We start from the raw sequence: 12311 nt of genomic DNA on the forward strand, positions 1-12311 counted from the left end.
TATATATGTAATATCTTGTTACCTTGTTACATCCCGCCTGGACTACTGTAATGCTCTCTACATTGACCTCTCCCCTTGAAGGGTACCCGGAGACTCCAACTGGTCCAGAATGCGGCTGCGCGGGTGATAGAGGGAGCACCTTGTGGCTCCCGTGTAACACCCCTCCTGCGTAATCTGCACTGGCTCCCAGTGGTCTTCCGGGTTCACTTCAAGGTACTTGTTATCACCTTTAAAGCGCTCCATGGCCTAGGGCCGGGATATTTACGGGACCGCCTACTGCCACCATTAGCCTCTCACCGACCAGTGCGCTCTCACAGAGATGGCCTCCTCTGGATACCGTCAGCTAAACAATGTCGGCTGGCGACCTCCAGGGGGAGGGCCTTCTCTGTGGGGGCCCCTACCCTCTGGAACGAGCTCCCTCTGGGGGCTTCGTCAACTCCCCGATCTCAGGTCCTTCCGCCGCGAGCTGAAGATGTTGCTGTTTCGAAGAGCAGGACTAGCTTGAACGTAGTTTTAAATTGGGGTTTTTAAATCAGGGGTTTAAATGGGTTTTAAATTTGTATTTAAAAGTTTTAAGGCATCAACTGAATTTAATTGTCTATTCTTTTTGCTGTTTTATATGTATTATATGTTTTCAGTTGTTTTATTGGCTGTGAACCGCCCTGAGTCCTTCGGGAGATGGGCAGTATACAAATATAAATATAAATATTAATAATAATAATAATAATAATAATAATAATAATAATAATAATAATAATAATAATAATAATATATCGTATAGTTATTTCTTGCTTATGCTTATATATACTGTTGTGACAAATAAATAAAATAAAATAAAATAAAATAAAATAAAATAAAATAAATAAATAAATAGGTTCCAGTGATGGGTTTCTACCAGTTCACCCCGGTTCGGGAGAACTGGTTGTGGCAGCAGCGGGAGGCTCCGCCACCCACCCAGACAACATCATGGATGCTCTGCGCATGCGCAGAAGCACCGTGTATGAGCTCCCAGTTCTGAACTGGTAGCAAAGGTAAGAGGTGTGTTCACATCATGCACTGAAACATAAACAAGTATAGTATGTGGTGGGACCCCCAGCCTTTTGCAATAAACCTCCTTTAAATCATCTTGAGGTAGAAGAAAAAACGGAAAAAGGTAAAAGGAACCCAGTTTTCCAGAAGATGCAGTATATAGTATGTGCCTTCCTTGATACACCTTAAATGTAGAAGATTTGTTTAAGGAAGTGCCTAAAAATTGGAGGAATACTTTTAATGTTTCCTTTCACAAAGGAAAATATTAAACTATAGGGAGAGTAGTCTGAAAAGAATGCCCGGTCAGAATTCTGAATAAAAGGATTTTTTTTTTAAACAAGGAAAGTGCACCGTGGCCTTACGCAGGACAGAAGCATTGAAAATAAGGTTATTTTTCTCTAGTAATTCATTGAAAAATATATAGAAATGCAGGTAGTCCTCGATCTACAATCATTCACTTAGTGACCATTTGAACTTAGAATTGCACTGAAAAAAGTGATTTATAACTAGTTTTCATGTGACCCACACCAGCAGCTCTAAGGTCAAGTGATCAAAATTGGCCAATGGCATGTATTTATGACTGTTCCGGGGTCACTTGATCCCCATTTGTAAATGTTCCAGCTGGCTTCTGGCAAGCAAAGTCAATGGGGAAGCCAGATTTGCTTAATGACCACATGATTCACTCAACAGCTACAATGATTTCACTTAACAACTGTAGCCAGAAAGGTTGGGGGAAATGGGGCAAAACTCACTGAACAACTGCCTTGCATAGCAATGGAAAAATTGGGCCCAACTGTGGTCATATGTCGAGGACTGCTTGTAAACAACTAAACTATATACAGGTAGTCCTCAACTTACAACCACAATTCAGTCCAAAATATCTGTTGTTAAGTGAGACATTTGTTAAGTGAATTTTTGCCACATTTTATGACCTTTCTTGCCTCAGTTGTTAAGTGAATCACTGCAATTGATAAATTAGTAACATGGTTGTTAAGTGAATCTGGCTTCCCCATTGACTTGGCTTGTCAGAAGTTCTCAGAAGGGGATCTCATGATCTTGGGACACAGCAACGGTCATAAGTATGAATCAGTGGCCACACATCTGAATTTTGATCGCATGACCATGGGGATACGGGAAAGGTTGTAACTGTGAAAAAATGGTCATGTCACTTTTTTCAATGGCATTGTAACTTTGAGGAATCACTAAATGAACTGTTGTAAGTTGAGGACTACCTATATTTGTTGAATTAGAAAAAGCATCTGATAGAGTAGGTAGACTTGAAACTTTTTGTGACCCAGGCCCAAGTAGGTTGTAATAAACTTAGTCTGTGGAAAAACAAACTTTATTCGAACAGCTGGGAATTACTTCATTCCCAGGGTCGTTCAACTCAAAGTAAAACAAATGCCTCCCAAAACAAATTCCTCAGTTATCTCAAACTCAAAGCTTAGTCCAATTAGGCAAACTGCCAAAGGCCCTTCCTGGCAAATGTCCCGAAGCCACAAAAACAAAGAAGTATACAAAGCAGAGGGCAAAGTAGACGACATAACTACAATGTTGTTTTCTGGCAAAGCTGAAACGCCAGCCCCAGTCGTCCTCTTTGCTTGAGCTGCTCTTGCCTTCTGGCAGCTCTTCTCATCCGTGCATTAGGAGCAGGCTCCTCCTGGTCCTCTGCCTCACTACTATCAGTCACTGGAGGCTCTGGAGTCCGCACCTCACTTCCCAATGGCTCTGGCCTCATCTCAGCCTCATCGCTGACTCCATTGCCAGCTTCGCAGGCTGCTGATGGACCACAACAGAAACATAGAATTGTTGTTGTTTTTTAGAATTGTTGTTGTTGTTTGATTCTGGCTGAATGGAGGCTGAATACCATCATACACTTACGATTAAGATCATAAGTGTATGATGGAATATAAATTATGACAATCAATGGCAAGCAAAAGCTTTAATATGGAGCAGAGAGTAAGATATGTGTTTTATACAATTCATTGTTTAATGTACTTGTGCATAAACATACAAGAAATGCTCGTGGCACTTTCAGAGGGGTGTTGGCTAGGGACATGAATGTATTTACACATTCGTATGCAGATGAAATAATGTTGCTGGCTGAGAACTTGAACGATTTGCAATGAATCATGTTAGATATATTGTGTGATATTATAAGGAGCCTAAATCCAAGCATTCATGCAGCAAAGCCCAAGGAGATTATGGTTTGATATGGAAAACAAAATGAATGATAGCAAGCTATAAATAAAATGGCAAAATAAAGAGAAAGAAATAAAGCAAACCAGCAACTTGGGTAGCTTGTTAAAATGTTTACTAAGAATTAGTGAGTATGTGGAGAGATTTAAAACAAACTACAAATGCTAGTAGGAAGGCTACAGATTTAACCACCTAGAGCCTCCAGAATTGGAAGTAAGGAAGGGAAAGAGGGAGGGAGGAAGCGAGGGAGGAAAGGAGGGAGGGAGGGAGGGAGGGAGGGAGGAAGAAAGGAAGGAAGGAAGGAAGGAAGGAAGGAAGGAAGGAAGGAAGGAAGGAAGGAAGGAAGGAAGGAAGGAAAGGGGGAGGAAGGAAGGGAGGGAGGAAAGGAGGGAGGGAGGGAGGGAGAAAGGAAGGAAGAAAGAAAAGGAGGGAGGAGGGAGGAAGAAAGGAAGAAGGAGGGAGGAAGAAGGAAAAGAGGGAGGGAGGAGGAAGAAGGAAAGGGGAGGAAGGAGGGAGGAAAGGAGGGAGGGAGGGAGGGAGAAAGGAAGGAAGAAAGAAAAGGAGGGAGGGAGGGAGGAAGAAAGGAAGAAGGAGGGAGGAAGAAGGAAAAGAGGGAGGAGGAGGAAGAAGGAAAGGGGAGGAAGGAAGGAGGAAAAGTGAGAGGAGGAAAGGAGGGAGGAAGGAAGGAAGGAAGGAGGGAGGGAGAAAGAAAAGGAAGGAAGGAAAGGAGAGAGGAAAGGAGGAAGAAAGGAAGAAGGGGATGGAGGGACTGAGGGAGGGAGGGAGGAAAGGAGGGAGAAAGAAAAGGGAAGGAAGAAAAGGAAGGGAGGAAAAGAGGGAGGGATGAAGAAAAGAAGGAAGGGAGGGAGGGAGGGAGAGGGGAGGTGCGGAGTGGGAGGATCTGCTGTAAGTAATGAAAGTTTGTCTGGAGAAAAGAAGTGATTGTGTATAATAACATTCTCCTGCCAGTTCCGCTTTCAGACATGAAAGCTGCATAAAACAGGAGTACATCAAAGGAAATTGAATACAGCTAGTCCTCAACTTACAACAGTTCATTTAGTGACCATTCGAAGTGACAACGGGCCTCTGGTGGCACAACGGACTAAGTCTGTCTGTTATTAACACAGCTGCCTGCAATTAGTGCAAGTTCTAGTCCCACCAGGCCCAAGGTTGACTCAGCCTTCCATCCTTTATAAGGTAGGTAAAATGAGGACCCAGATTGTTGGGGGCAATAAAGTTGACTTTTTATATAAATATACAAATAGAATGAAGACTATTGCTAACATAATGTAAGCCGCCCTGAGTCTTCGGAGAAGGGAGGCATATAAATGCAAATTTTAAAAAAAAACGGCACTGAAAAATGTGACTTAGGACCATTTTTCATACTTACAATCATTGTGGCATCCCACGGTCACGTGATTAAAATTCAGATGTTTGGCATCTGACTCATATTTATGACCGTTGCTGTGTCCCAGGGGTCATGTGATCCCATTTGGCAACCCTTCCGACAAACAAAGCCAATGGGGAAGCCAGATTCACTTAACAACCTACTGCTACTGACTTAACAACTGCAGCTATTCGCTTAACAACTCTGGCAAGAAAGGTCGTAAAATGGTAAAGTAAAACTTACTTTACAAATGTCTCAATTAACAGCAGAAATTTTGGGCTCTGTTGTGGTCATAAGTGGAGAACTACCTGTATAATGAAAAGTGGACATTTAGACAATGTGACAAAAGAAGTAGAGATAGGGTTAAGGTTGAATTAGCACTGGATGAATGGCAACTGAGCACCAAAGTGAATAATCCAGTACAAAAGTACACTGAGGTGCTTTGGTCGTATGGTGAGAATAAATGCAGAGTGAATCACTAAATAAATATATGAAAGAAGATCGAATAAGCTGGGAGGAAGAGAAGAATGATAGCCAGCTGGGTGAGCTAATCCCTCTCCCTCTGACCAACTCTGCTGGGTTGTTGTTATGGGAAAAAATGAGAGGAAGAATGAAGTGTGCTTACCGCCTTGAGTTATTTATAAAAATGAAAAAAGGTGGGATATAAATAGAAATAAAATAATGAGATCCTCCAAAAAAAGAGAAAAGTGGAAACTTAGAAGAAACTTACTGCAAGGCAGTAAGCAGCGTGAGGACAGGAGGAAAGTAGCAGAAATAAGGATGGCCACCAACCACAGTTTTGATTGTACCTCCTTCCAAAGCTCTTGAAAGGCTTAGGAGATGATGTTCTCAAAGCTAAGGGAGATGCTGTAGGCCAGGAGAAAGCTTCTGAAGAACAGGCAATTGAAGGAGAAGCCAGCTTAGAAGGTAAGCTGAGCTGCCCTCCTTAGAGAGTTAAACCTACTATTATATTGCTCAGTTGTGGATCTAGGTCTATGGGGGACCCTTAAAGTGTCAGAGGACATGAGGACCTAGACAATTCGAAAGATGCTATATTGATAGGAGATATATCTGTAGGTCAAAACCAGTGGTGATATTCAGCTGGTTATATCCGGTTCGGGGGACGGGGGATGGGTAGCAGCAGCTGTGGGTGGCTCCGCCCAGCTGCCTGGACATCATCATGTCCTGTTTTTTACACTCTGCGCATGCGCGAAGGTAAGTGAATACCACCTCTGGTCAAGACTGAACTGTGGGGATTCTTGGTGCTCTCTGAATCTGGTTGTCTTCTTGCAGACATCTCATTACCCAAGTATGTAATAACATCAGTACTACAAGGGAGCGTGGTTTGCATGTTTATATACAGGTGACTTGTCCTGTCCCTGTTGGTGGGAGTATTCTTGGTAATTCCTGGATTAGGCTGTGTTGTTTGCTTTTTTGAATGTTTGTCTGGTGTTAATCCTCTTTTATTTGGGTGTTGGTGGCTGGCCAGGAGATGTTTGGTCTGGTTCGTTCGTTCTTTCTCTTTAGCTTTTTAGATGCTGCAAAGAGCAGCCCTGACATGGAGGGGAGGTTTGGATGTTAAAGTCCCCTAGTGGGGAAGCAGCCGAAACCTAAACGGGATTCAGCGCAGGAGGAGGTCCCCAGACCGAGACAGCTGGCAGGGAAGAAGGAAAGCAGAGGCCTTAATGAGCCGGCCAAGCTGAAAGATCTTCGTTCGCAGAGGCTGCACGAAGCTGCCGAATGCTGCCCCCACCCCCCACCCCGCCCCATATTCGGGCCCAGCTGGCAGCGCGATGCAGCAACCCTGCGGAAACCAAGGGAGATGGAAGGCTGTGGCCACTACCTCGCCCTCTGCTCTCCAGGGAGAGGATGCAAAGCGGGGCGCGGGAGTGGGGGGCGAGAGGGATAAGACTGGAAGGACAGATCGCCAAGGACCTGGCCGGGAGCGCGAAGGAACCTCGCCGTTTCCGCTCATTCCCCTCGAGTTTCCGAAACCTCCCGGCCTGTGCTTTTCCTCCAAAAGACGTGTGGAAGCGACGTCCTGCTTTCCAGTACCAGGGGACTTAGGGCACTTCGGGAGGCCTCCCTGAGTATGGTTGGAGGCGACCCAAAAAAAAACAAACTCGTCCGGATTTTTGCAGCCCAGGTCCGGTAGCCCGTCAGTTAGGCTAACTCAGCAGGGAGACGCAGGCGCTCTGCACATGTACCCCAAGCCTGTCCGTCTTTTATTCTACTCTGGCCCAGATCGGGTCCCTCGGGGTCTGGCCTTGTGTCCCGTCGGCAAAGACGATACTAGTCACACTGGGTAAGGTGTCCGAGCCAGAGGGTCTCCCGAAGAGAGCAGGTGGTAGCTCTCCGGCCTTCAGAAAAACTCTCGCGCAGGAAGGCGCTAGAAACAGGCGGTCTTGCTTGCGTGACAAACAAGAAGCGGGGGAATCGAAAGGGAGGCGATCTTGATATCCCCTCCACTGGCCTGGCCCGGCCCCTGAGAGGGAGAACTCCGCCGAGGCCTTTGCACGAGGGCAGCTGGAGAGAAGGGGCGACCGGCTGGCGGTCGAAAGACTCCTGGCTAGCCCCGCCACCTCCCGGAAGCGCGCGGGACCCTCGCCCAGAAAGCAACTCGAAAGCTGGACGCTGGCGAGGCTTAGCCAGGCGGCTCAAACCTTGCCTTTTCTTGGTGAAGCGCGCGACCCGGCGCTCCAAGCTGGTCAGCTTTGGAGTGGTGGCAGGGCAGATGCAGGCTGTAGGGTGGGAAGAAGGGTGAGAACGGCGTTCACTCTGGGAGAACGCCGCGAAGCCTCCGGGCCTCGAGGCAACAGATGTCCTGAAGGACACTAAGTTCCTCCTCCTTGCTAAAAGAACAGGCGAGCAAAGAGGCCGGGCAAGCCAGTCCGTGCAAAATGCATAGGAGATGGCTTAGCTGAAAACTCGGGGGAAGCGAGTCACCTGCCTGTTTGCTTATTTGGATACAGATATTCGGGCCGGAGGCGGGCAGGTGCCCAGCAGACTGGGTCTGTCACGTGGCAGAAAGGCGGGGAAAGTTGAAGGACTCTATTCTATTATTTGGGGGCCCCACTGGAGAACAAAGACAGTCCATGGCTTCGGTGCCCTGAAGAGGACCCCGACAAATTCAGTTCTGATGAGTTAAAGCTCCGTTTAGTTCAGCTAGATGGGGATAGTCCCCTTCCCAGAAAAAAGTTGACCGTGTTTGTTTGTTTTATGTCTGCGGAAGAGGAGAATATTGGAAGAGTTGACTGAGGCACCTTATTTATTTATTTATTTACATTTATATCCCGCCCTTCTCCGAAGACTCAGGGCGGCTTACATTGTATAAGGCAATTTTGCAGTACCTCCTGTAAATAAATTCCCTTCGCGACACGGTTTTAGAGAATGAGCAGAGCGGTGCGTCCCGATTTCAGCCAACTGTAAGGCGTGGGCTTCCACCTATATTTTAAAGTTGCAATAGTCTGACAAATTTGGGAGATCCTGACTTGTCAGCTGTGGCAACCGTTGCTTTCCTTCATCTTTGGCTTTGCTAGAGATGCCCAGCTACCTCTGTCTTAGACCTTCTGTCATATTTTTTTTCTCACCTGTGGGTGGATGAGTGTAACTCAAGCCGTCGAACTTAACTACGGTGATATTTCTGCCTCTTTTCCCCATTACCACAACAACCCTGTTAGACTGATAGAGAGAGAGAGTTTGGCCCTAAGTGACTCAGCTGGCTTTCATGACGGGACTAGAACTCACAGACTCCCAGTTTCTAGCCTAGCACCTTAACCATTAAACTAAACTGGTTCTCACGCGAATTCCTCTTGGGCGCTTTTCCTTTTCCTGCTATACATGCGGATCCTGAAAAGAGGCGGGTGCCGCGGGGGTGGGGTGGGTGTAGGGGAGTGGGAGAATAGAGGAGCGGGTTTTGGGTTGTTGTTGTTGTTTTTTTTGCTCCTTCCACTTTTTAGATATGCGCAACCTCCATGCGCACTTTTCTTGCCATTCTCTCTCTCTCTCTTCACGCCAGCTCCTCCTGCTGAATCGAAGATCTTTCGTACCAAAGGAAAAACAGCGAGAAGCAATGATCAGACTTTTTTTTTTATCTTGGTCCAAACCACACCGATGAGTTGAAAATCACCGCATCCAAAAATCGGCTCTCTGTAATGTGCAGGTTGCTCAGAAGCTTCGGGTTTGTTTACATATGGAGATTCCAAATACTATCCGGAGGGGGAAGGATTGTGTGTGTGTGGGAGTGAGAAACTGGAAGGGAGAGAAAGAGATTTGATTGTCATATCTCAGTCTCCAACTTCTCAAAGCTTTTTTCTATCGCCCAGAGAAACCAGAAACAAGCCGTAAACTTCCAGACATGAACTCCTTTCCTTGCAGTAGGCCTCTTTTTAGATCTTGTCAATTTCCCACTGGAAATCCAGAGTTTCTATCAATCTCTCATCACTGAATTCGGATTCATAAACCCACCCACCCCCTTGGATTAATATCGCCAGTGGCTTCGGTTCTGTTGAACATCGAGCCTGCCTTGATGACTTTCGCCTCGTGATTTCTATGACTTCTATGCATCCTAAGATATTGAAATATAGAGTGGCTGGTGCCGATTTGGAAGAAGTTCTGAAAATTAGGACTTTCATGTCTGGCGTTCCAAACTACAGACAATCACTAAGTGGCAACAGAGAGACACACATTGCTAATAACTTTTTGGGAACACCTAGGGGTTCACAGGATTTGTGCAGAAAAGCAGTAGGAAAACCTACTGGAAATGAAGAAGCATTAACTCAAAATCAGGTAGGGAATGGAAAGGGAGGGAAATAACCCTCTGGGCATCCACATATTGCAACCCTGGTTAAGAATAGTTCTTCTCTTTTAAAAGTAAGTGGAGCCAAAACTTCTTAGATGCTCATACTTTTTTCAAAGTTTTGAAAAATATTAACTGAGTACAAGTATTTGGAACTGGGGAACCTTAAAATCATGGATCTTGGATGGAAAGAAGAAAGAAAACTTCAGAAGGGGGGAATTTTCTTTAAACTTGCTAGAAATAAACCTACTTGGCTCTTCTACTTTGCAAGATAATTACAACACTGTTATGTCCTCTCTTATACAGGCCAGTGTTTTCGAAGAACTTGGAAAGTTAACACAGGTGGACTTCAATTCCTAGAATTTCCAAGCCAGCTTTGAGAAATATCAAAGAGGTTTGAGATCCATATATCTTCATTTATAAGGGTTTATTTTTCCTCAATGCTTGAAAGCATTTTTGGTCCTTTGAAGCAGAGCAGAACCAACCTCAGTTTCATACAGTGACAAAAAAAGAAAGAAAGAAAGAAAAAAGTTTAATTGTAGGTACAGTTTCATATCTGCGTCCAAGCTTATTTTATTAGTCTCTGGATACCTTTGTCTATTCAGTAGCTTCATGCAGCTCCAGACAAGTTGCCAGCCAGCGAAAAATTACAATTAAGCAACATTAAGGATAATTCTCTAGTCTCCATCATCTCTCATACACGAATCCTGCCCCATACTTTCAGTGTCAAGTGGTGGAGGATTCTTCATCAGCTGCCTGGAAGGGGGAAAAAACCCCTACCAACTCAGTTTGGGGGGGGGGGGAAATGCTGCACTATTGTGAGTTCCTTGTAATTTCCACCAGCCTCTTTCTGACTCTTGGGCTGATAGCGATCCAGCGATCTATGGGACTAAGCCCCAAGGCAATTATTGCAACTGCCTCCCCCCCCCCTACATAGCTCGCCTAAAACTCTCTGCAGCTGAGATGGTTGGGCTATAAAAGAACAGGCACTTGTTTCCAAAATCTTTTAGATCCATCTTCCCCTGAGGCCGAACCCTTCTATTCTATACCTCTGTGTTATAAACAGGAGCTATTTTCCACGTTAGAAAGTTTTGACAAGATCGCCCTCTTTGTATAGTCACGGGGGATTAAAAACGGACCTTTCCCAATAAATGTTTTTTTCTCCGTTCCCTTGTCCTGAAACCTAGGTGGACGCGCGTGGATTAGCCTGCTTCAAATAATGCCCAGCTGTGTGTGGTTGTGTGTGTTTTTCTTTTTTTTAATGGGAACTCTTAACTCTGCATATGATTTCCTCAGTTTCCCGAACGGCGATGAAATCTCTCCCCCCACCCCACCCCATGACCTAATTTTATCGGCTACTTAAATTTTCCAGACCATTTTCAACCTCCAGGCTGACAAGTAATGTGTGAACGTTATAGGGGTCTCTCACCTCCGCGCACATACATCTCGTCTTACTCTTGCTGACAAATATTAACCTGCTGCCAATTTTCTTTTAAGTTGAAGAGGAGGGGGGGCAAGAAAAAAAACATGTAATTGATGTTATCCCGAGAAAGCGCCGTCTCCACCCCTTTCACTTCCAACCCTTCAGGTACAAGGAGGGAGAGAGCGAGAATCTCTCAAGTCCTTTTTTTTTTTTTTAATCTCTCGCCTTGTTGTTGTGGGCGCTTCCCCCCCCCTTTCTATTTTGCCTTCTTCAGGGTTAATACATCGGAAGGCGAGCTTCTCCCGCCTCGACCAATCAGGACTCAGCGCTGGCAGCTATAATATAGAACTAGAGCCAGGCTTCACTCATAGGCGTTTCAGCTCCCATTAGATCCCAGTCTTTATTATTTCATTCCGTTTCCACCGTCGCTCCCCCCCCCCACCTTCCCGCTTCCCGCCCGCAGTCCCCTCCTGCCTTCTACGCGCCACGATCCTGAACTCCGATGAGTCCCGTTATCGCAAGCGCCAAGATGCACCTGCTTTGCTAGAGATCGGGGGCTAAGTCACCGAGAGGAGAGGAAAGGAAAGGAAAGCAGAGGAAAGGAGGAGGCGGGCGGGCAGGCAGGCAGGCAGCAGGAGACAAGGAAGGGAAAAAGCCAGGAGCCGAGGGAAGAGGGCAACTCCCGGGCGAGGAAGGCAGCAGCGGGCGCGCTCTCTGCCACTCACCCGCACTCACCCGAGCCACGAGCCCGGTAGAGCGCAGGGGGCGGCGAGAGGGGAAGCCGAAGGGGCCGCTTGCTCCGTGGACGGCATGTTGCTCCTGAGAAGAACTGGGCTCCTCCCGCTCTGCCTAGGCGCGCTTTTCCTCTCCGCCGGGCTGGCTTGCGGGCCGGGCCGGGGTTTCGGCAAGAGGAGGCACCCGAAGAAATTGACCCCTTTAGCCTACAAGCAGTTCATCCCCAACGTGGCCGAGAAGACGCTGGGCGCCAGCGGCAGATACGAGGGCAAGATCACCCGGAACTCGGAGCGCTTTAAAGAGCTGACCCCCAATTATAATCCGGACATTATTTTTAAGGACGAGGAGAACACGGGAGCCGACCGGCTGATGACCCAGGTCAGAGACGCGCCCTTCGCCTCTTGCCGACCTGCTCGCCTCCCGGCCTGGGGAGGAGGGGGCGCGGACTGTAATACGGCAGCATCGCCTCCCTCCGGGGCTCTCAGCTTCCCTGGGGCGTCGCCGACCCCGGTTCCCAGGAGCTGTCGGGGGAAGGGATGCGCCGGTGGGGTGGGGGAGAGCTCCTTGGGGATAGCATCGGCTGGGCTGTTGATGCGACCTTCCGCCACGGAGGGAGGAGGCTCCGCGTGTGAATACGGTAGCCCTGATAGTTGCAGGCAGAGCTGCGCTCGGCCGCTCCCTGCCACCGAGTTGGTTAGCTGGCGGCTCTGCCTGCTGCTCGTGTTAGCCTTCTGCACACC

General features: G+C 47.1%; 1 protein-coding gene across 1 annotated transcript in view; it reads left to right on the top strand.

Moving 5' to 3' along the window:
- Positions 1-11198: 11198 nt before the first annotated feature.
- SHH (sonic hedgehog signaling molecule) overlaps positions 11199-12311 on the top strand; it is a 42872-nt gene continuing 41759 nt past the window's right edge. The window contains exon 1 of the mRNA XM_058181670.1: positions 11199-11949. Coding sequence (XP_058037653.1) covers positions 11647-11949 — 303 coding nt within the window. The 5' untranslated portion in view covers positions 11199-11646. The remainder of the gene's footprint in view (positions 11950-12311) is intronic.

The sequence above is a fragment of the Ahaetulla prasina genome, chromosome 4 (assembly GCF_028640845.1).
Source record: "Ahaetulla prasina isolate Xishuangbanna chromosome 4, ASM2864084v1, whole genome shotgun sequence".
Classification (NCBI taxonomy): Eukaryota; Metazoa; Chordata; class Lepidosauria; order Squamata; family Colubridae; genus Ahaetulla; species Ahaetulla prasina.